The sequence below is a fragment of the Littorina saxatilis genome, linkage group LG17 (assembly GCF_037325665.1).
Source record: "Littorina saxatilis isolate snail1 linkage group LG17, US_GU_Lsax_2.0, whole genome shotgun sequence".
Lineage (NCBI taxonomy): Eukaryota > Metazoa > Mollusca > Gastropoda > Littorinimorpha > Littorinidae > Littorina > Littorina saxatilis.
The window spans coordinates 53,492,504-53,517,748 of NC_090261.1; the positions used below are offsets into that span (position 1 = coordinate 53,492,504).

Consider the following 25,245-nt stretch of genomic DNA (forward strand, 5'->3'; position numbering starts at 1 on the left):
AACATTGGGAATTGTGAAAGAAACTTTTATGTGGTAAGTAGTGACACAACCACAACCATTGTCGTAGAGTGCGTATACATCCGGTTTGCTCCCCGCCAAAAGGCTGATGTATTCCGTCTTCGGGGGACTACGTCGGTTTGGCTTCAAAGTTTTCTTTCTTCTAGGAGAGTTTCCTTCCATGGATGATGAGTGTCCCCTGCCCTCGTTTTAATTTCGGAGTGGTCTTCTCCTAGGCTGACTCCTTTGGCCTTGCTGATGAGTTGAGCCTACCCAGGATTTTTCTAGAGTTGTCCGTCTCATAGGCAGTTGGTTTTATATAGGCAGTTTACTGTGCAAAGTTAACGAGCACTGCCTGCCCGTCCGCTCTCTTTCGCCTTTACAGTCGTTGGAAACTTGTCTTTCTGATCCGCCGTTGGAGCTTTGTGAAGGTTGCTGAAATACCGCTTGTGTCCTTTGGCCTGTATGCCATCACACCGGTACTGTTCAGCACACCTTCAGTTGCTAGTTAACCCATAGCGGGGGGCTGGTTCGTGGGCATCAGGGCGTATCCACACATGGGTGGGCCTGCGTGTCGCACGTCTGGGGGCCAGACCTCCTCCGAGTCCCTGTAGTTTTGCCTGGTGCCGCGAGGTATCCAGTTGCCTGTGCATCGCTATGAGGAGGCACTACATGGGGCTTGATAGGTGAGAGGCTATGTACTGGCAGGAGAGGCTTACGCACTCTGATCTCTTTTCGCGGTGCAGTAAGCATTGCTAGCCAGCGGCGGGGGCTGAAAGCGAGAGTTGGCAAGCACTCAGACACTACGTCGACACACTGGTAAGTGAAAGCTGGCAATAGAATGGAAAAGAAGATCAAGAAAATATTGTTGGACCAGGTTTACTTATGCAGAGTCACCGTGATACCTTTGCTGACGATCCATTGCTCCCTCATTTTGCAGACGATCCAGAAGCAGGCGACAGGGGCGGTGGGTTCAGATCCCACTCAGCGCAGCATCCTGCCCACCACGTGTCCTTACATGGTCAGCCTGCACAAGTTCTTTGAGACCGACAACGCCATCTTCCTGCTGCTGCAGTACGCCAGTGGCGGGCGTCTGTGGTCTTACATCGCTGGTTACCTGCAGCAGTCCTCTGGCCAGGCCCACAACGCTGGCAACGCCAACTACTTGGACTCATCCACTGCAGGCAATGTCTACATGGGGCAGAAGATGCACACGCCTGAAGAAGTTGCACAGGAGAGGAGTCCTGCGGTGAAAGAGTCCAAGGGGAAGAAGGAACAGAAGCCTGCCCAAAAGCCAGTGTTATTCCAGGCTGGGGTGAGATTTTCAGAACTGAAAGCAGCAGTCATGTCACCAGATGCTGACATCGAGGGAACGCTTCAGGCAGGCAGTGAAGAACAGAAGGAGAACTCCCCAGGAGAGCTTGACAGTATTTTGAGCGACGATAAAAACTCCACCTTTGAGGACGATGCGGTGGACCCCAGTCGCTTTTCCAGCTTGTCGTCAGACGAGTTCCATCGTTCGGTCAGCCAGGAGGAGGGAGAGAGCCGAGACAGACACCAAGGGAGGGAGAGTGTGGACGGCACTCACTTTCACGACGTCCTACAGGAGCACAAGTTCAACCTGGAGAATTTCTCCATCAACAGTTTTGACAGCGACACTGCTCGCCTCAGTATTTCCTTCTCCACGAGCGACTTTCCCGCTGACCTTGATCCCTCTACTTTTTCTCCCCGCTCGAGGCATGGGCCCCTCTCAACCATTCCTGATGAAGTTTTCTCTGCCGACACATCATCTCCAGCCCATTCTGCTTCTGAAACCAAAGGTGACGGCACAGAGGTCACAGACATGTTAGAGAACTCACGGAAGTTGCTTCAGACGGTTGAACAAACCCTATCCCAGGTGGACGATGGGGAAGAATCAGTTTCAAAAACCTCAGACACGCCTGAAGTATCGGAAGATACAAGCCAAAGAGACACCTCCAAGACCTCAGGAGAATTGAACGACTCACCAGAAATCAGTATTTATGACGCCCACACACATTCAGACAGTGATTCAGCAGACAATGAAATTACTGCTGACAAAAAACTTCTCGGTGATGAGAATGAGACTGGTGCTGCTGTTGGTTTGCAAACTGTGGACTCTTCAGAAAATGGTGAAGCAAAGACTGAAGATAGCAGTGGTAAGTCAGCAGATCTAAGTGAGTCAACAGATCTCAGTGAAATTGTATCTAGTCAAACTGTTGAGGACACTGCAGATACTGGCGGCCCAGGCAGTGAGAGTGGAACCTCCACACCTAGAGCAAACAGTCAGACATTACCGTTACAGACAAAAGATGGCAGCTGTGAATTGTCCGCAGATTCGGCAGAAAAATCTGATCCCACACAGCTCCTTCGACACAAGACGGCGTCAGGGACGTCCCAACACTCAGACTCTTTCAACGTACCCAGAAAGGTCTCCTTCAACAGGAGTAAATCCGGTGACATGACGCGCTCGGCATCGTTCGAGTATGACTTGAAGTCTCCGACTCGCCACAGGGGCAGGCTGGTCTCCGACATGTTTGAGCAGTTGGACGGAGAGTGCACGGAGCAACCTGTGTTGCCGGAGCCTGTGGTCCAGCGATGGGCGGCGGAGATTGTGATTGCTTTGTCCCGACTTCATGCTCTGGGGATCATTTGCCGGTTAGTGCAATGACTTGTGTTTAATGAGACTGAGAGTGCAGGTGATTTATTTGACCTATGTTTCGTTTGGAAAGTCTTGAGTTCTACTTTTCTGCTTAACTTTCAGCTTTATATAATCTATCAGTCAGGCTGCTGCAAAAGTTTAGCTGCAACCAGTCACTCAAGTGACGCTCATGATTGATTGATGAAAACTTCTAACAAAACAAGCTCAGTTAAAAGAAAGGAGAGAAAAACATCACCCACTGATGCAGCATTAATGCATGAACCTCACAGGGTCTTCAAAAAGATCAAGTCGTCTTCTATTGATTCACTTGGGTCACATGTTCTGTGTCATTTGGTTGTTTCTTATTCTTTAAAATACTGATATATTCAAAGAAAGGTCGTAGCATTTACTTCTGTCATTGTGCTCATTTCAGACTAAGTGGCTGTAACTGCTGATCAGTGTAATCGTTGTTCCTTTCTTGCACTCTGCAGAGACCTGAAACCAGATAACATCCTACTAGGAGAGGGGGGACACATCTTTCTCACCTACTTCTCTCAGGTGGGGGAGTTGGAGAAAGAGATAGACTGGAATGCTGTGGAGCATATGTATGTAGCGCCAGGTGAGTTGTGTTTGCCGTGCTCTGGAACAATTGATGTGTGTCTACCAGGTTTGCTTTAGCTGGTGTTATTCCTTCGATTTGCTGATCTGTGATGGCGTGAGTAGTAACATAATGCTTGCAAGTTTCAGTAGAGTAGTACTATCAGAAGGTTCTGTTGTGTGTGTGTGTGTGTGTGTGTGTGTGTGTGTGTAGTATAATTTAAATCAACAGGATAAACTAAACTAAAATAGGGGAATTGCAGTTTTTGTCATAATCTCAAGTTTTCCTACAAATGTGTATGGATAAAAGGTATGGTCTGTACATGGGACACTGTAATAGCAGCAAAGTTGTCTTGCTCATGGACTTTGAAAAAGAGTGGTCTTTTGCATAAGAGTGGTCTTTTGCATGAGAGTGGTCTTTTGCATAAGACTGGTCTTTTGCATAAGAGTGGTCTTTTGCATAAGAGTGGTCTTTTGCATAAGAGTGGTCTTTTGCATAAGACTGGTCTTTTGCATAAGACTGGTCTTTTGCATAAGACTGGTCTTTTGCAGTTTTAAGACCTTCTAATCTAAGACTCCATCTACACTAACATTGGACTTGCTCAGACCTTTTTTGTAATTTTTGAGACTCCCTCTCTTTTAAGACTGTCAGTAGTCAGATTTTTGTGATACCACTGTATAACCCTTTTGGTTTGATGTGTGCAGAGGTTCGCTGTATTGGTGGCTTTGATGCTGCCTGTGATTGGTGGAGTCTGGGGGCCTTGCTGTTCGAACTGCTCGTTGGAAAGGTCAGTTATAGGCTCGTGTTTGGTGTTTCCGGTGAAAAGAATTAGAATTTTAAATCTTTCATTTTTTTTTAGTGGCAGTACAGTTTGCTTCAGTGATTCATCTCCAAGAAGCAAGTTATATTGACAGGATAATATATGCATACTTTTATGGGACTTGGTTTTCAATTGTCACTGTGCTAAGTTCAGCACACACACAAAAACAAAAAAAAAACAAGTCGCGTAAGGCGAAAATACAACATTTAGTCAAGCTCAGTCGAACTCACAGAATGAAACTGAATGCATTGCATTTTTTTCCGCAAGACCGTACACTTGTAGCATTGTCTGTCCACCGCTCGTGGCAAAAGCAGTGAAATTAACAAACCAGAAAAGCGCGGTAGCGGTTGCGCTGAGGAGGATAGCATGCTTTTCTATATCTCTATTCTTTTTAACTTTCTGAACGTGTTTTTAATCCAAACATATCATAATATTATCTATATGTTTTTGGAATCAGGAACAGACAAGGAATAAGATGAAATTGTTTTTAAATCGATTTTGGACATTTGATTTTAATCATAATTTTTATATTTTTAATTTTCAGAGCTTGTTTTTAATCCGAATATAACATATTCATATGTTTTTGGAATCAGAAAATGATGAAGAATAAGATAAACGTAGTTTTGGATCGTTTTATAACAAAATAATTTTAATTACAATTTTCAGATTTTTAATGACCAAAGTCATTAATTAATTTGTAAGCCTCCATGCTGAAATGCAATACCGAAGTCCGGCCTTCGTCGAAGATTGCTTGGCCAAAATTTTAATCAATTTGATTGAAAAATGAGGGTGTGACAGTGCCGCCTCAACTTTTACAAAAAGCCGGATATGACATCATCAAAGGTATTTATCGAAAAAACGAAAAAAACGTCCGGGGATATCATTCCCAGGAACTCTCATGTCAAATTTCATAAAGATCGGTCCAGTAGTTTGGTCTGAATCGCTCTACACACACACATGCACAGACAGACACACACACACACACACGCATACACCACGACCCTCATCTCGATTCCCCCTCTATGTTAAAACATTCAGTCAAAACTTGACTAAATGTAAAAACTACTCTGCACAGAAAGCAGCGAGGCTGTTGATTCAAAGCCAAAGAATGCTCTAGCTCCAAGCAAAAACCTCAACAGATCTGTGGTTGTAAACATAATCATGTAAGCTGGAAGGACGGTGTCTTTAATGGACACAGACTTGATTCAAAGCCAAAGAATGCTCTAGTTCCAAGCAAAAACCTCAACAGATCTGTGGTTGTAAACATAATCATGTAAGCTGGAAGGACGGTGTCTTTAATGGACACAGACTTGATTCAAAGCCAAAGAATGCTCTAGTTCCAAGCAAAAACCTCAACAGATCTGTGGTTGTAAACATAATCATGTAAGCTGGAAGGACGGTGTCTTTAATGGACACAGACTTGATTCAAAGCCAAAGAATGCTCTAGTTCCAAGCAAAAACCTCAACAGATCTGTGGTTGTAAACATAATCATGTAAGCTGGAAGGACGGTGTCTTTAATGGACACAGACTTGATTCAAAGCCAAAGAATGCTCTAGTTCCAAGCAAAAACCTCAACAGATCTGTGGTTGTAAACATAATCATGTAAGCTGGAAGGACGGTGTCTTTAATGGACACAGACTTGATTCAAAGCCAAAGAATGCTCTAGTTCCAAGCAAAAACCTCAACAGATCTGTGGTTGTAAACATAATCATGTAAGCTGGAAGGACGGTGTCTTTAATGGACACAGACTTGATTCAAAGCCAAAGAATGCTCTAGTTCCAAGCAAAAACCTCAACAGATCTGTGGTTGTAAACATAATCATGTAAGCTGGAAGGACGGTGTCTTTAATGGACACAGACTTGATTCAAAGCCAAAGAATGCTCTAGCTCCAAGCAAAAACCTCAACAGATCTGTGGTTGTAAACATAATAATGTAAGCTGGAAGGACGGTGTCTTTAATGGACACAGACTTGATTCAAAGCCAAAGAATGCTCTAGTTCCAAGCAAAAACCTCAACAGATCTGTGGTTGTAAACATAATCATGTAAGCTGGAAGGACGGTGTCTTTAATGGACACAGACTTGATTCAAAGCCAAAGAATGCTCTAGTTCCAAGCGAAAACCTCAACAGATCTGTGGTTGTAAACATAATCATGTAAGCTGGAAGGACGGTGTCTTTAATGGACACAGACTTGATTCAAAGCCAAAGAATGTTCTAGTTCCAAGCGAAAACCTCAACAGATCTGTGGTTGTAAACATAATCATGTAAGCTGGAAGGACGGTGTCTTTAATGGACACAGACTTGATTCAAAGCCAAAGAATGCTCTAGTTCCAAGCAAAAACCTCAACAGATCTGTGGTTGTAAACATAATCATGTAAGCTGGAAGGGCGGTGTCTTTAATGGACACAGACTTGGTCCAGTTCTTTTGAGAGAAGGTATAGCCTCCTCACTTCTCTTGCTTGCTGTGACTGAATATGTGAAATCTGTCTGTTGCTTGCCCCGAAAGCATAGAATGCATGAACATTCAACATTCTATTTTTCTCTCTTCTTCTGCTGTTCATCCTTTTGTTGTATTAAAAGCATGTCCTGTGTCCTACGACAAACACATTTTGTGATGCTTGTTTTAGAGCCTGATGTCATGGCATCCCGAGGGAATCCTTCCTTACACTCATATCTCCATTCCCAGCCATGTCTCCAATGAGGGGCGAAGCCTTCTACAAGATGTGAGTCCTTTTCACTTTTTCTTTCTCTTCTTGTCATTTTGTATGTGACACCAAAGCAGCTATTATATATGACAGAACTTCTTCATTAGCAATATACTTCCAAGCTGACCATTGTTTTTTGCAATGCTGGAACTGCTGAAGTCATGGGCAGTCTCCTGAAATAGCCCTGTGTACGTTTTGTCATCACATTGATTGAATCTCAAAATGTTTTTTTCTTATTTTAGTATGGGACGTCTCTTCCACGGGGCTATTTCAGGAGATAGCCAAGTCATCAATTGGGCTTTTTTTTTATCCTTCTCTTCTGTGTTTGCTTCTCATATTGAATTCAGAGTACAGTGTATTTGCTTTTAATCACCGACCTTTGCAAATGAATTACGATGAAAAGGATTTCTCATGATTTGCTTATGGCTGCCATGTTGCTTTTGTACATGTTTCATGTTTAATTTGTTTTCTGTTTTGTCATCATTTATGATGTATTTACATAGCAACCAATGTATTCATTCATTTTTCAATTTTCTCACTTTGCACAAATATTTTCAGTTGTTACGCTACAACCCACGTGAACGTCTCGGATCAGGAGTGGCAGGAGCAGAGGAGATCAAGGCCCATAACTTCTTCTCTGGCATCGACTGGAACGCTCTGGAGTATGTCTGAGTACAAAACACAGGCGTCTGGCCTGTGAACTGCTGATAAGGCATGAACAAGTGACAGAGAGAGAGGTTTATGTGTGATAAATTTGCGTTATTTTAATTGTTTAGCATGTGATGTGCTATTCTTTTCAAGAGAAACCACAGAGGTTTTACCACAACTTTGTAAGGAGGGGGGGGGGGGGGGGACAGGGGGGGGGGGGAGGGGACAGAGGGGGGGGGGGGGGGGAGGGGTAAAATAAATTATGCCAGCAAGCGCCAAGTTTCTGTACAGCACTCATAATTGTAAGAGAGAAGCTTTGATGAATGTCTGGTCACCACCAGTTGAATGTGAAACACGACTGAAGTTTATCGCAACACTTCCTGCAGTCAGTCTGAATTGTTTGTAAAAGTTCACAGGCTGTGATGGATAGGTCACACCGTTCTTTGGATCGCAGAAACACTGCTTAATACAAAGGTGATGTGAAGGTGGTATCTGGGCGCTGCCAGGCTGAGGAAACCTTAGAAACCGGTATGACAAGAAAGAGTGTTGATCAGAATCACAAGAGTGTGAAGGTGTAGATGTTGGCCTGGACATAACGACATGCGGTGTTGGAGTTCACTGGAAATTTCCGGTATTGAACCGGTTATTATTAGAAAAAGATGGGAGAAACATCGTCATCTGGTCAAACGTATCGTTTTGGTTGTCATTGACAGTTTTTCCATACCAAATTATACCTGGGATGTTAGTTAGTGTTAGTCTCCTCCGATGAGAGAACACCTCCCATGGAAGGGCACCTTCAGTTGTCCCTTTCTCTATTATCTTGCCAAAAATATGGTGCAATGTAGGGTCTTTAGGCTGGTACCAAAGGTGTCATCTCATCACAGGTACCACTGTATGTCATTATGCCTTGTTTGACTGGTTACCCTGACCCAATGAACCTTTATTGTGGAATCTGTTCTTCCTGCTTTTATGGTAATACCGGTCTACGAAACTATTGACATGATCACTGTATATGTAGGACAGAGTATTCGCGGGATCGGAACGAAGCAAGCCGTTGATGTTCACTTAACTGATAGATAACATAGAGTCCGCATGTTGGACAACTGCTCAGTTATCTTTTTCTTTTCTTTAAGATTTTAATTACATTTTTGTTTTATTTCCGTGTAATTAAATACGCGCTAAAATACATTTTAAATTGTTCTTATCTTTTAAATACTTTGGCCTTTTACTCTAAAAGACTTTGGTGGCCAGTTTTTCACACAATACATTACTTTGTTTGTTTGTATTGAAATGTAAGAAAACTCAAAATATTATGCTGGTCTCACAGTGTTGCTGTTGTTTTATGAATAAATAAAATTTAAGAGTGTGTGTTCTTATAAAGGTGAATTTGTTTTGTTGAGAACATTGAGATTAGCATGTGATGTTTTGCAAAAATTACTGAAGACAATCAAAACACACGTACATCTGAAATAAAACGATTGATTCAAATTATGCAGAGGACACCAGTCTTTGTTGAAAACTGACAAAGTGTTCTTTTCTAAATGAAGTGCATTAGAACTGTTTTGCTCATCATTCCTCTGAAATATTAACAGCTATTGTGTTTTCAGCGTAGCAATAGGGCCCGATATTTAGACGAGACAAGTATAATGCCGACGAGTCGAAGACGAGTCGCATTATACTTGTTCGAGTCTAAATATCGGACCCTATTGCTACGCTGAAAACACAATAGCGTTTATATAGCTATTCTGTGTTAAAATCATGTTTTTGTCAGCAACAAGTACCAGAATGGTCCATGTCGTTGATTGCAGACGACGGTTCCCTTTCCGCATGAAGCCGCGGAAATAACCGAACATTGAAAAACCCACGGACATGTATTACGGAGAAAACTCGAGATAACCGGATGCTTAGCATTACGTCAATATGTTAGGAATCATATGACGTCATGACATATCATGCTTGCCTACGTAGATTGTATGTTCGAAAGTCTGACTTCTGTTGGGAATTCGCGTGGTGAAGACTGCGGTAAATCTGTAGATGATAAGAGAACAAGGATTGTCTCAGAAGAAACGACGAAATGTTTCAGACCGGTAACTTCATTTCAACATTGCACTATACAATGGACGTTCTATGTGACAGGAGAGTTTGCTGATTTTGTGTTAAACATTGGAGAGATCGTCTGCTAGAATCAGAGATAGGTCGCTTCAGATTGCAGCTTCTGGAAATTTGCAAGGTTTGTTGCCTGTTAAAGAACTGGATTTTACACGTAATGTATGTCATGTACAGTAAGCAACAACAAAAACACACACAAAGCAAATGGCATCGTCTGTCGACTAGTCACAGAAACAAACCTGGCGAGGTATGCGTGTACTTTATACACGTGGAAGAAACCGGAACCATGCGTCTTTGTTATTGCCGATATCGTTTGGATATCGGCAAAAATGGCCAACTTCCGTAGCGTTATGCTTTGATGATCGGAAAAGGGATGTGTGAGACCATCCAATCACAGCCCCCGAATTCCCCCACGTGTCCATCAGAATAGCTATATTTCTTCATACTGATCACATGACAGTGTTTCACAGTAACAAAAAAGACCTCTTACTCTGCTGCTTGCTGTTTACAATATATATGATACTAGCAGTTAAGCCCGGCTTCGCCCGGGAGTAAGCGGAGCCCTGTAGCAATTTAAGACGCTCGCTATCCCATTATCATTAGCTTTACCTCCTTTGTTTGGATACAAAAAAAGAGTTATCTCCCTTACCTTCTAGAAATTTCCGGAACTGTCCAGTTAATTTTTCTTTCTTCATTTCTTCCCCTCATAGGAGCAATAGCGAGTCTCTAATATCACTGGCATGATGTGCTTGCTACAGGTGAACAGTAGGCACTGAACTGGTCTTGCACCATATAGGCTGTATTCAATAAATGGGAGGTCCATAATCTGAGAAAGGAAACAATGAATCAAGAAACTAAAACCCAGGTGCACATCTGCGGCACCTAGGGAGTGTACGTGCACACTATCTTGTTCCTGCCTCTTGCCATCTCAGAGGTATGGCGACCACAGACAGACAGACACACAGACAGACAGACACTCTCTTTTATTTATATGTATAGATTCATGGTTTGCTGTGGAATACAAATGTGTTCAACTAGCATCAGTGCCATGCTAGGCTGCACGGGCTGATTGTAATACTGGCATGAGCGCAGAATTTTTTCATCTCGGCGCATTGCCCGTTACAGCAATATGTTTGTTGTGTGCATTCCATTTCATTGTAATGTGTTTTTGGTACGTATGAATTTGTGTTGAAGAGGACTGTATATGGGAGAATGTCTGAACTCTTGTGTGCTGTATATGTCTGCATGTGATATTGGTGAATTTTGGTGTGTAAGCGCCAACGCACTCTGGTTTTTGTATGTTAACACACAACAGTTTTTCTTTAATGGGAACCAGTTATTTTTGCTTTCATAAACTATGATAAAGGGATTGGGGTTGTAGCATGAAGAATATTATTACGGTAATAGGGTGTGAATGTTGATTGCAGCAATGGGATCAAACAAATATTGCTATAACTAAAGGTTTTCCAGTGAAATTGAATGAACATTGATTTCATGTGTTAGTACTAATAGGCCGTGAAAAGTAAATATTCGCCGTAATGGCTTGAGATTTACTGGCCGATGTGAATGCGTAATATATTGTGTAAAAAATTCCATCGCACACGGCAGAAATTAATTTGTAAAGCGCTTAGAGAATGTCAAGCGCTATATAAATCTCCCCATATATATATATATATATATATATATATATATATATATATATATATATATATATAATTATATATACTACTATGGTAATACAATGTAATATATAATATCATGTATGTTTGTCTCTTTTTCTGTATGTCTAACTCTATTTAGAAATTAGCATTAATGCAGCTATATGTTTTACACATATTTTTCTATCTTGTCCCTGAATAAAAAAAGAACAATTTGTTTTAATTATTGGTTGTGAAGACCTATTTCCTTTCGTTAGACCTACCACTGGATCTATAATGAAGAGGTACTGTACAAAGAGTCAAAAAAGAACAAAATATACCACAAAAGAACAATTATCAACAATTAATTACACCAATTATTTCTTTCAGATTTTGGACATGATTATATTTTGGGTATTCAGCATTTTAAGAATAGTCAGCTGAATATAAGTTGGTTTATTTTGATTGTTCTGGTAATTTTGAACCAAGACAGTGCTCAGTAGACTAGACTTACTGTATAAACCCGATGCATATTTGAATGTTTAAGTTAAGGCTCAGGGCATGGTTTACTGCTTGCTTGGCTAGTACAAAATTGTTTATATAGTGAGAAGTAAGCAGGGTTAAAGACAGGGTTTGGCATTTACCATCAGTAGTGTTGATACTGGGTTTTTACACCCCCGGTATAGGGGTGTGTATAGGATTCGGTCGATGTGTTTGTTTGTTTGTTTGTTTGTGTGTTTGTGTTCGCATATAGATCTCAAGAATGAACGGACCGATCGTCACCAAACTTGGTGAACAGGTTCTATACATTCCTGAGACGGTCCTTACAAAAATTGGGACCAGTCAAACACACGGTTAGGGAGTTATTGGTGGATTAAGATTCTACAAGGACTTATAGAGGGACATATTAATGGTCAAAGGGAAATAACCTTCTCAGTTGGTGGCAGTGAGAATGGTAAGGACGGGGGTGTTTTTCCTACCTCGGAGGAATTTCTTGTTATTTCCTGTCTTAGAATTTTGAGTTGCTGCACATGCACTGCCATGAACTACATGCGAGTTAATATATTGCAAATGTTATGAAGCTATTTTTTTCCTGATGCGTTGTAAAGTTTAGGGCTCTAGAAACAGTGCTGAGCGAACGAATTGGAACCCACCTGCTGGTTAGAACTACTTAATTGTGTTAAGCTTTATGCTTGTGGTTGACGTTCAACTTTCAGTTGTGATTTCAGTATTAAGTCTTAGTGTGTACACTGTGATGAGTTTGTGTGTGTTTGGTTTTGTCATTGCACTGCGGTCTAATGTGATAGATGTAATAGTGAATTATATGAGAAAAAAATTGCGAATGTGTTGGAACATTTTTTGAAAACCTGTCTTTAATGATGGCTGAATGTCCTGAAGATGGGATTGTTGGAAGGTGCTGGTGATATTATTTTATTCATAGTGTCAAACACTTGACATTGTGCTTTATATCTCACTTGTGACTACAGACTGAATATGGGGTGTCTCGAGCAAATGTGCAATGAATTTGTGTGTTTGTTTTTTTAAACAATTACTTAATTAGTTTTCAGTGAAGATGTGCGGACTGCTTTAAATCTCATTACACAAGTAATACCTATATTTTATGCATCACTTTGACAGGTATGTCAGTGTAGAACTAGGTGCAGGTTTTTGGAGGAGAAGATAGGGAATGGTGTCAGGTTCAGTACCAATCGTGTATACTGTGACTGGTTGTGAGATTTAGGTCTTCTTTTGCTGAATAGTTTAGAAAAACATGACAAAAAAGGTACAGATAAAATTACCTTGCAATACAGTTTACAAGACATTACCTGTGGGTTCAGATCTCAGATGATCTGGTAAATAACCAGAGAAGAAAAGACTTCCGCATACTGTTATTGTATTTCCTTTTTAATAGCTGCTTATTTGAAATTTGTGCATTTCACGATCACAAGTTTTGCTGTTTGTGGCCTCTAAACTAGCAGACAAAAAAAGAACTGTACTGATTCTTCTTTCACATATTGAAGTGGTTTTATTGTGCTTTGAAAAGACAACATTGATGAAAAATAAAATTGTTAATGGGACTCGGTGTGTGTGTGTAAGTAGTTTGTGTGTGAAAAAGAATAAGAACAAAAATTATAACACACTGTCTACTTAAAAAAGACCACTTCAGGCCATGGCCTGAGAATCGTGGCTCTGATGTGCAGATTTTTTAAAGGAAAGGGTATCTTATCGAGCGGACACAGCACAACATACACATTAGAGTCAGTTATTCGCTGTGGGGCGCAACACTTCCACAACGCATGGACATTTTGACAGTTATTTCCGAACCTCATCTATTTGAAAGAAATATAATCGTATTGGAGGGTGTGTCTTGGTGTGTTTGTGAATTCAAAGTACTAAGTGTCTGTAGATGCTAAATTCATTAATATCACACACTCACTCACACACACACTCACACACACACACACACTCTCTCTCTCACACACACACACACACACACACACCGATTAACCATTCATGGGACACGACTGTGTGATGGTGGTTTATTTTTAACCATTTTACGATTAGGCAGAGTTTGCTCCCTTTGAGAACTCATCCCCTTTTTCTGCTCTGTTTTTAAGTTTCAAAAGTAGGTAGGAAAAATCATTTTGTTTAACATAAGCCGAAACCTAAACGAAAATGTTCTCTTCTCATTTAAGAATATCGCGAGATCATTGAATGTGCAAATGAAAATCGAATTGATAAAGAATAATTATCGAGCAGTTTTGACTTTCATTTCTGCATTTTTTCACTTCCTGTTCCGTTTCCGTACCAAGCTTCCCAAGGATCGAAGACGTCTGATAAGAATGCCAAGCAAAAAGAAAAAGTACAATGCCAGATTCCCACCGGTAAGGTTTCTTTGGTGCATATTCTTCTTCGTGAATTTTGGTCGTATGTATTTTGCCTTGCGATAGTTCCACAAACATTTGTTGAACTTTCCAGGTTTGTGTTTGTGCTTCTGTTTGTTGCTGATGGAAGCAGTTTCACTTTGCTTGGATTTTGTTCTTTCTGTAGACAGCTGCATGTTTACCTCTTTTTTGGTTGGTTAGTAAGGAAGTTTTGAACAGTGACGCCTCTAATTCCAGTTCAAGTTTCTCACCGTGTGAATAGGCTACATGGTGTTTCCAGGGAGGCCAGATGTTTGTGTACGCTACGAGTTTGGTCAAATTAGAACAATTGTTTTTCTGTTTACCCAAAGTCAGAGAAATCTTGACAATATATAGCCTGTTTAGCTATCTCCAGATTTAACCATGTCACATACTGAAAGAAAAGTAAACATTTGGAGATTCATTCAGTGTGACAGTAATTAAACCTCACACGGGGCAATATTATATATATATATATATATTCAGGTTTGCGTACTTGATCGGCGATTTTTGAGTGTGATATGGAGGTCTGGCATCAAAAGGCGCATGCCTCAGCAATTCAGACAAAAGAGACAGTCGCCAGGTTTGCTAACAAAAGGAGCCTCAATAATGTTTTAGGACACTCCAACAGCATAAATATGTAATCTTGAACTTTAGCGTGTTAAATTCTGATTATTCATAGCTCATAATTCAGAGGCATTTAAGTCTCCAAATTTGTGGAACCTGCACTTGTAATCATAACAAGTCATTTTAGATCCCTTTGAAGTTACGGAATGAACTCCGATGAACTGTACGAATGCATTTCGTTTACATGGGTCAAAGAAGGAATTATCCGTATGAGCGGCCAAGGGAGACAACTCTTTCGTGTAAATGATGTCCCATGGTTGACAACATACATCATTTTCGGTGCATTTTCGTCGATTGAACAACCAAATTAATTAATTATGTTTAAGTTTGGAGCTCAATCCGTCAGTTAATTTCACGACAAATGTTCTTTGGCTTGCTTACATGGACTTGTATCAAAAATAAGTAAAGAATGTCACTGGATTCTGAGCAATGAATTTAACACGCTAAAGTTCAAGATTACCGCATTATATATACATCTTACACTTACAGGGATGTTGTTACAAATTCACACTTATAGTTATAGGACAAATGTCCTGAGCTCTTCGGAATCAATAGGACATATATGACCACTTTCAGAAATTTCAATAGGACATCATAATTTAGTGCAAAACACTGTCCATGGAATGGTTCCAAAATCATGTGCACACACACATGCTTTAACACACACACACTTATAGGATATATACACCAAACATGTTTGCATACATTGTTACATTTAGTCAAGTTTTGACTAAATGTTTTAACATAGAGGGGGAATCGAGACGAGGGTCATGGTGTATGTGTGTGTGTCTGTCTGTGCGTGTGTGTGTGTAGAGCGATTCAGACCAAACTACTGGACCGATCTTTATGAAATTTGACATGAGAGTTCCTGGGAATGATATCCCCGGACGTTTTTTTCATTTTTTCGATAAATACTTTTGATGACGTCATATCCGGCTTTTTGTAAAAGTTGAGGCGGCACTGTCACACCCTCATTTTTCAATCAAATTGATTGAAATTTTTGTAAAGCAATCTTCGACAAAGGCCGGACTTCGGTATTGCATTTCAGCTTGGTGGCTTAAAAATTAATTAATGACTTTGGTCATTAAAAATCTGAAAATTGTAATAATTTTTTTTTTATATAAAACGATCCAAATTTACGTTCATCTTATTCTACATCATTTCCTGATTCCCAAAACATATAAATATGTTATATTTGGATTAAAGACAAGCTCTGAAAATTAAAAATATAAAAATTATGATCAAAATAAAATTTCCGAAATCGATTTAAAAACAATTTCATCTTATTCCTTGTCGGTTCCTGATTCCAAAAACATATAGATATGATATGTTTGGATTAAAAACACGCTCAGAAAGTTAAAACGAAGAGAGGTACAGAAAAGCGTGCTATGCAGCACAGCGAAACCACTACCGCGCTGAACAGGCTCGTCAGTTTCACTCCGTTTTGCACAAGCGGCGGACTACGGTCATTGTGAAAAAATGCAGTGCGTTCAGTTTCATTCTGTGAGTTCCACAGCTTGACTAAATGTAGTAATTTCGCCTTACGCGACTTGTTTTATTAATTTAGTTCCAAATAGGACACACCCAAAAAGAAACAAACATCTAAAAAGCAACGAAAACCTTCAGCACTCTTTTTTTGATTGTCTCACAAACTGCATGATTTGACTAGAAAATGAAATACTGAGAAAAAAAAGAAGAAAAAAGTCCTGTTCAACACAGATTCGACAAAGCAGTATGGTCTCTTTGCTGTCAAGGTATAACCAACCAAACAGGGTCAATCATGAATAGTTAAAAGGCCGTTTCTACGAATTTCCTGTTGTGCCGACACCATGTCCTGTACAAAAGACAAAACTTCTCTTTCCGTGGTTGTGTCAGTTTCAGCGGCGACACTGTCATTGGCACTGTCATTTTCAAGAATGACGGTCGCCGTGTTTTCACCTGTTTTTGACTCAAACGTAGCATATGATGCCATGAAATGCCAAAGATCTTCAGCTTTTGTTGATCTTTGGCAGGCTTTAGTTTTATTTCGGTGGCATAATTCAATGCGCTTCGTCAAAATGTCTCGAACTGAAACCGAAAGCAGACGCAAGACTTAATAGTCAGTTGGAGTTGTCTCCCGTACTCCTAACTTTAGTGTTCTGCAGACGGATTTTACCCGAACGGCTCATATCGCAAACGGTTCGGAATTCCCAAAAACGCAAGAATCAGCACTACACAACTTCAGTGCACCTGTACGCGAGAGTGCTCGGTTGCTTTTTGAAAATGTGTATCTTGAACGGAAAATATCGAATATCACGCTGTCCGAAGGCATGGAGTTCTTATCGGACAATGACAGCGCTCAGTTCAAAACGATAGGACATGTGACCGCCATGCGGCTATGTGAATCGGACATTTGAGCCTTTTTATCGGTCTATGTCCGATGTCCGACGCCTAACGACATCCCTGCACTTACAGTCATGTGCTGCTGTTTTGCCCTCGGGCGCGTTTGCATTAACTGTGACATCAAACGACAGACCTTGATAGGAAGATTGCAAACAGTGCATCAGTTCTTCGTAGTATATATATATAGATATATATATTTTCAAGTGCTTGCCCTCTTGATTCAGTTATTGCTCTATTGCTTGCTCCTGTTTGAGTTTGCATTGCAAAAATTTATAATTTTGTGTATGTTATTTTTATGTGTGATATGCAAATGACCCCAGCTAATTCCACGTAAGCATCCAGAACTTTGATTTAACTCTGGCTGTTTTATAAAAGCTTGTTCTCTGTTTTTAAGTGTTTGTAGTGTTATGTATCACTTCAAGTCATTGACAATAATGATGGTGTTGCAGGCTCGCATTAAGAAGATCATGCAGATGGATGAAGAAGTGGGGAAAGTGGCAGCAACAGTTCCCGTCATTATCTGTATCCTTCCATTAAAGAATTTTAGAAATTTTAGAGGGACCGACTCGAAGTGGTTGTTATAGATAGGATCATAGGTTGTCGCTATGGATAGGTGAATTATACAGAAAAGAAAACCTCATCGGGATCTTTTTGCGAACGCCAAGAAGAAGAAGATCGGGATCTTTTGAAGCGGCTGTTGTGAGGTGGTCGCCACTGAAAGACAGTGCATAATATTGCAACAAAGTTGTGTGATGCATATTGCATTTTTGATTTGAATTCCTTGTCTTAATCTTATGATGTTGTGTTTCCAAGTGTTCTCAGCAGTGAGTCATAATCATCATGTATGATTAAAAAGTGATAGTAATTATATTCCATATAATATATATATTTCCTTAATGCTGACCAGCCCGAGCCCTTGAACTGTTCATAGAATCTCTGATACAGCAGGCCACCCAGACGACACTTTCGAAAAATGCCAAGACATTATCTACATCACACATGTAAGTATTGAATACAAATTCTTAGTTAATAATTATTATAGAAGTTTTTTTGTGTTTTTTTTCTTTTTTTATTTAAGGCCCTCTAGCTCTCCACCTGGTGAAATCAGTTCACCTTACTGTCTCAGATCTGGCCAGGTACCCCCCCGCAGGTTAGGGGGAAGGATTTACCCCTCCCTGGTCCCCCCGCAGGTTAGGGGGAAGAATTTACCCGATGCTCCCCAGCATGTCGTAAGAGGCGACTGACGGGCGCTGTGGCGGGGTGGTAAGACGTCGGCCTCTTAATCGGAAGGTCGAGGGTTCGAATTCCCGGCCGCGGCCGCCTGGTGGGTTAAGTGTGGAGATTTTTCCGATCTCCCAGGTCAACTTATGTGCAGACCTGCTACTCCCCCTTCGTGTGTACACGCAAGCACAAGACCAAGTGCGCACGGAAAAGATCCTGTAATCTATGTCAGAGTTCGGTGGGTTATAGAAACACGAAAATATCCAGCATGCTTCCTCCGAAAACGGCGTATGGCTGCCTAAATGGCGGGGTAAAAACGGTCATGCACGTAAAATTCCACTCAAGCAAAAACACGAGTGTACGTGGGAGTCTAAGCCCATGAACGAAGAAGAAGAAGAAGAAGAAGTAAGAGGCGACTAACGAATTCTGTTTCTCCTTTTACCCTTGTTAAATGTTTCTTGTATAGAATATAGTCAATTTTTGTAAAGATTTTAGTCAACCAGTATGTAAGAAATGTTAAGTCCTTTGTACTGGAAACTTGCATTCTCCCAGTAAGGTCATATATTGTACTACGTTGCAAGCCCCTGGAGCAAATTTTTGATTAGTGCTTTTGTGAACAAGAAACAATTGACAAGTGGCTCTATCCCATCTCCCCCCTTTCCCCGTCGCGATATAACCTTCGTGGTTGAAAACGACGTTAAACACCAAATAAAGTAAAGAAAGAAATATGGGATAGAGTGGGCCTTCAATATGAGCTTTGCTTTGAATACTTCTTCTTCTTCTTCTTCAGCGTTCCAGAGTTGTCTGGTTACGTGTGAGTTCGTTTGCCCATTTGTTCCCCACACTATACTCTGAGAGCATAGTCAGCTCACTCAGCTTTCGTTGAGTAGGCATGCTGGGTATTTTCGTGTTTTTATAACCCACCAAACTCTGACATGGATTACAGGATCTTTTCCGTGTGCACTTGGTCTTGTTCTTGCGTGTACACACGAAGGGGGTTAACTCACTAAGCAGGTCTGCACATAAGTTGACCTGGGAGATCGGAAAAATCGCCACTCTTAACCCATCAGGCGGCAGCGACCGGGATTCGAACTCACGACCTTCCGATTAGGAGGCCGACATCTTACCACCACGCCACTGCGCCCGTCGCTTTGAATACTAACTCATGATAACTATGGGATCACCTGTGAGTCTTAACCATGAAATTAAAAGAATGTTATTGTCTAAATATGTATGTTTGAAGTGGCTTGTTGAATAATAAATTAATAGGCAAAGTCAGCAGTTTCCACAAGTTTTGGCATTTTGCTGACTGCTGTTACCAGTTGAAGAACAACATCCCTGAAATGTGTTTGTTCTGCACTACAGAAAACAGACCATAGAGTCAGAGGAAAGATACAGCTTCCTTCGAGAGCTGGTCGCGAACATCCCAGACCACCAAGTAGACGAAGAAGGGGGTAGTGGTATCCATCACAACGGCGAGGAGAGTGGTTCTGGCGCTGCCCATGGAAAAAGACCAAGGGGCAGGTATGTCTGAAAATTTACCCTCAAAGATGTTTGCTTACATCATAAGCAAACTTGCAGGGAAGATGATGATAAGCAGTAATGATTGAACTTCCTGTTGGAACAGATTTGTGAGAGTGAAATACTGAAAATTTAATTGTTTTGAAAAAGGGAGCTGTTTCAAACTGTTACCTTTCAGTGTATTGTAAAGGAAAGAAATACACTTTGCTGCAGAATATTATGATTTGCATTTTTTTGACTGTGCACAGCCCTCGATTGTAGAACCTACAGCTACATACTTTGGCAAAATAGATGGGACAGACCAGGTTATGTAATTTTTCCTGACCCTTTTTTGAATGGTTTATTTTGAAATGCTTTGAATTTGGCAGATCCAGCAAGAGGATCATTTTGTACGAGAAATTAAGAAGACAAATTTCACTGTAACGTTTTTGTATGGTTAACTTTTCAATGCTTTACATTTTTCAGACCCAGGAAAGTAAAGGACGCTGCTTCAAGTGCTGCAGCGCCTAAGAAGGAAAGGAGAAAGAGAAAAAAGGAATCTTCAGAGAGTTCAGAATCCGTGAGTTGCTTTAGACAGGGTAGGAGGGGATGAGTTTGAATGTATGCATGTGTGTGCGGGAGTGGGTGTGTGCTGCATGTTTTAACGGACAAATGTGATTTGTCTGGGCAGATGATTTGATTAACGGAAAGCAGGGCTAAACAACTCCCATCTCAGGTAGCGCTAAAAGCGAATGACAGTTGGCAACATTGTATGTTGTGAATGCACGTTCGTAGATTTTGACATAGAAATACAAGTCATCGATCTGCAAACATAGTAACCAAGCTCGAACCTGTAGCATGGATGTTGCATTCAGGACAATTCAGAGGAGACAGACGATGCAGAAGAAGAGACAGACGAGGAACAACCTATACCAGCAGCCTCAACATCTACCTCCACCGCTTCAGCCCCTGCTGCTGCCACCGCCACCGCCAGCAATGGTGGCGGTCCCAGCCACACGTCCCCTGAAGCCCCATCTGTGCCAGCCTCCGCCACTACGCTGACGCAGCCGCCCCCTCTCTCGCAGCTGCTGGGACAGCCACAGCATCCCAATGAGCAGCTACATCAGCAGCAGCCTTTTCAGCAGCATCATCATCATCAGCAACATCTTCATCAGCAGCAACATCATCAGCACCATCCGCAGCAACAGGCTCAGGATTGTTCTGTGCCAATGGTGTCCTCAACATTCCAGGCTCCCACCATGTGAGTTACACGTATTAAAATTTGTGTGTGTTAATAATCAGATGTGGAGGCCATGATACAAAAGCATTGGTGCATGTGGCTACAGCAGGGATGTTGCTACAAATTCATACCTATAGGACAAATGTCCTGAGTTCTTCAGCATCAATAGGACATTTGACCGCTTTCAGAAAGTGTAATAGGACATTTTGAATTTGCGCCAAACAGCTTATAACACATTCCATGGAATTGTTCCAAAGGCATGCGCCCACACACACACACGCACACACACACACACACACACACACACCCATGCGCGCGCGCTGTAGAACACACACATAATATAGTAAATACATCAACACAGTGTGCGTATAATGTTGTATTTGTTTAGTTTCAAAGAAACCACAAAAAAGAAACCAACATGAACAACTTCAGAGCTCTTACTTTGATTACAAACTGCATGATTTGGATAAAAGTTGAAAAACAAAATGATCGGTTTGATCTAATTCTGATCTTTTGCAGGCTTTAGTTTTTTTTTCAGCGGCATAAATTCAGTGCTTCGTCTCGTATCGAAAACAAAAGCAGAGGACAAATTTAGTCAGTTGGAGTTGTCTCCCGTACTCCTGTAGCATGCACTGATGTAAAAATAATCCACTATTTTTAGATCAGTGCGCTGCACCGAGACGGTTATACCCAAACGGCGCATACCGCAAACGGTTCGGGAATTCCCGACAAAAGAAAAGATCCGCACGCGGCACTGGCAACTTCAGTGTCAGCTGAACACGAGAGCGTTCGGTCTTTTAGAAGATTTGTATCTTGAAATGAAAATTAACGAATATCGCGCTGTCCGAAGGAATGGAGTACATATCGGACAATGACCACGCTCAGGCTAAAACGATAGGACATCTGACCGACATGCGGCAATGTGAATCGGACATTTGGGGATTTTCATCGTTATATGTCCGATGTCCGACGCCTAACGACATCCCTGCTACAGCTGTGGCTACGGCTGTGGCTACGGCTGAACCTAGAATTATTAGAATAAGAAACTACCGGGAATTGAATGGTCAGCCAGGCTAGGGGTATTTATTGCATTTGACGTTTTTCACTCCAAAAATAAAGATTTAACATTGCCGCTAGGTTTTGCTGTCAGTGCTTGCTGTCAGTGCACTACCGTTTTGTTTTTGTGTTCTTGCTGATTTCTATGTGAGCATCATCGTCATCATCATCATCATCATCCCTTGACTGAACAAGTCATCAGGGGGACTTGTGGTCGCATGAGGCAGAAACCCTTCTCTATGCTGTTCTGCTGGTGGTTGTCAACAGGAGGTCAGAAAAGTTGATCTGCATTGTCGGACCAGATCTTTGGTTGTATCTAGCATCCTCCTTCGACAGTGCATTATTTTTTGGGAGAGGGTGTCGTGCCTTGTGACATGGCCAAACCCTGCCAACTTCCGTCACCTGATGGTTGCCAAGATAGGTTCTTAGGGAGAGGGTGTCGTGCCTTGTGACATGGCCAAACCCTGCCAACTTCCGTCACCTGATGGTTGCCAAGATAGGTTCTTAGGGAGAGGGTGTCGTGCCTTGTGACATGGCCAAACCCTGCCAACTTCCGTCACCTGATGGTTGCCAAGATAGGTTCTTAGGGAGAGGGTGTCGTGCCTTGTGACATGGCCAAACCCTGCCAACTTCCGTCACCTGATGGTTGCCAAGATAGGTTCTTAGGGAGAGGGTGTCGTGCCTTGTGACATGGCCAAACCCTGCCAACTTCCGTCACCTGATGGTTGCCAAGATAGGTTCTTAGGGAGAGGGTGTCGTGCCTTGTGACATGGCCAAACCCTGCCAACTTCCGTCACCTGATGGTTGCCAAGATAGGTTCTTAGGGAGAGGGTGTCGTGCCTTGTGACATGGCCAAACCCTGCCAACTTCCGTCACCTGATGGTTGCCAAGATAGGTTCTTAGGGAGAGGGTGTCGTGCCTTGTGACATGGCCAAACCCTGCCAACTTCCGTCACCTGATGGTTGCCAAGATAGGTTCTTAGGGAGAGGGTGTCGTGCCTTGTGACATGGCCAAACCCTGCCAACTTCCGTCACCTGATGGTTGCCAAGATAGGTTCTTAGGGAGAGGGTGTCGTGCCTTGTGACATGGCCAAACCCTGCCAACTTCCGTCACCTGATGGTTGCCAAGATAGGTTCTTAGGGAGAGGGTGTCGTGCCTTGTGACATGGCCAAACCCTGCCAACTTCCGTCACCTGATGGTTGCCAAGATAGGTTCTTAGGGAGAGGGTGTCGTGCCTTGTGACATGGCCAAACCCTGCCAACTTCCGTCACCTGATGGTTGCCAAGATCGGTTCTTAGGGATCCTCTGTGCTCTTGACTGTGCTCCGTACAGAGTCTTTGGTTTTAAGCTTTCTGTATATATGAAATATGGAACAGTTCCATGTGATACAGGTTTTCAAATGACCTTGTGCAATCACAGTCTTTGGTGATCTCTATATCCATGTGACTTTTCATTGCAGGATGCCGGCAGCTATGCCCATGTATCAGAGCATGCCTGGGGCGGCCACCCCCCATCTGTTCAACTGGCCGGGGTCCAACCCCGCACTGGCTGGAATGATGGCCTCTCGGTTCCCACCCATGACCACCCAGGCCTCTTCCTTCCCCGGCATGCAGCCCCACGGAGCCGGGTTCCCACCCATGGCTGTGCCAGGCATGGGGTACCCGGGAATGGCTCCCCCAGTGCCAGGCTACCCAGGGCTCCCCATGGCAGGAGCCGGGTTTCGAGGGATGTCGCCGCTAGGACAGGGGTTCCCAGGCATGAGGGTGCCAGGAGCTGGGTTCCCCGGTGTTCCGCAGAAAGCACCGGCCATGGCAGGAGCCCCCGGTGGAGCCCAGACAGACGACGACTATGACACCTGATGGTGAAAGAGGATGGTTGGTTTTTATGTGGAAGTGACTGCTGAGCTGAAAGTGTGATGATTATGATGCAGTGTTGGATCCTATGCTTGATGGGGGGGGGGGGGGGGGGGGGGGGAGGGGGGGGGGGAGGGGGGGGGGGTATGCGGGTTTTGTTCTATTTTGAAGCATATTGTATACTATAGAGATTTTAACATCTTACTTAGGCTTACTCTTATCAACTGTGAGAACACTGCTACTAGCAATCATGAAATTGTTATTGTTTTATTTGATTGTATTTTATTTGATTGTATTTGACTGCATTTAAAAACAAGTCGCGTAAGGCGAAATTACTACATTTAGTCAAGCTGTTCAAATCACAGTATGAAACTGAACGCACTGCATTTTTTTTTAACCGAGACAATACAGCTTCGTCAATCCCCGTGGCAGTTTTCCCGTGCAACACGAAGTGAAATTGACGAGGCAGAATAGCGCAATAGTGTACTGCGGTAAGCAGGAAAGCACGCTTTTCTGTATTCTTTTTAACTTTCTGAGCTTGTTTTGAATAAAACATATTATATCTATATGTTTTTGGAATCAGGAAATGATAAAGAATAAGATGAAACCATTTTTGAATCGATTTCTTACATTTTAATCGTAGTATTAATTAACCTATTTTCGTTAATTGTGATCACATTTTAAGAGTAAACATAAGATATATATGTATATATTTTTAGATTCAGAATTTGATGAAGAATACGATGCAATCAATTTTGAATCTGTTTGCGACAATTTCACCCCCCGCGGGTTAGGGGGAAGAATTTACCCGATGCTTCGGATTCTGTTTCTCCTTTTACCCTTGTTAAGTGTTTCTTGTATAGAATATAGTCAATGTTTGTAAAGATTTTAGTCAAGCAGTATGTAAGAAATGTTAAATCCTTTGTACTGGAAACTTGCATTCTCCCAGTAAGGTAATATATTGTACTACGTTGCAAGCCCCTGGAGCAATTTTTTGATTAGTGCTTTTGTGAACAAGAAACAATTGACAAGTGGCTCTATCCCATCTCCCCCCTTTCCCCGTCGCGATATAACCTTGAACGGTTGAAAACGACGTTAAACACCAAATAAAGAACGAAAGATTACCATGGCTATTTTTAGCTTTTTTGGTGATGGGGTTGCTTCCCTTTAAAAATGTTAGACGGGTAAGCGTTTTCAGACCTTAACATCTCAGACTTGTCAATGCTATATGTGATTCGGGTAAGTATATTAATCAAATAAAAATTTACTTTTAAAATTTTCGATTTGGGAG

General features: G+C 41.9%; 2 protein-coding genes across 2 annotated transcripts in view; both read left to right on the top strand.

Moving 5' to 3' along the window:
• LOC138953942 (ribosomal protein S6 kinase delta-1-like) overlaps positions 1–7,608 on the top strand; it is a 37,223-nt gene extending 29,615 nt beyond the window's left edge. Inside the window, exons 12-16 of the mRNA XM_070325953.1 lie at positions 938–2,673; positions 3,148–3,275; positions 3,959–4,041; positions 6,701–6,796; positions 7,337–7,608. Of these exons, the coding sequence (XP_070182054.1) occupies positions 938–2,673; positions 3,148–3,275; positions 3,959–4,041; positions 6,701–6,796; positions 7,337–7,450 (2,157 nt within the window). The 3' untranslated portion in view covers positions 7,451–7,608. The remainder of the gene's footprint in view (positions 1–937; positions 2,674–3,147; positions 3,276–3,958; positions 4,042–6,700; positions 6,797–7,336) is intronic.
• A 6,140-nt stretch (positions 7,609–13,748) lies between these two features.
• LOC138953944 (uncharacterized) lies at positions 13,749–24,050 on the top strand. The gene is made up of 7 exons (XM_070325956.1): positions 13,749–14,057; positions 17,534–17,606; positions 17,992–18,085; positions 19,671–19,829; positions 20,292–20,385; positions 20,681–21,066; positions 23,561–24,050. Exons 1-7 carry the CDS (start codon positions 13,896–13,898, stop codon positions 23,958–23,960), a joined length of 1,368 nt encoding a protein of 455 aa, XP_070182057.1. The 5' UTR covers positions 13,749–13,895; the 3' UTR covers positions 23,961–24,050.
• The last annotated feature ends 1,195 nt before the right edge of the window (positions 24,051–25,245 follow it).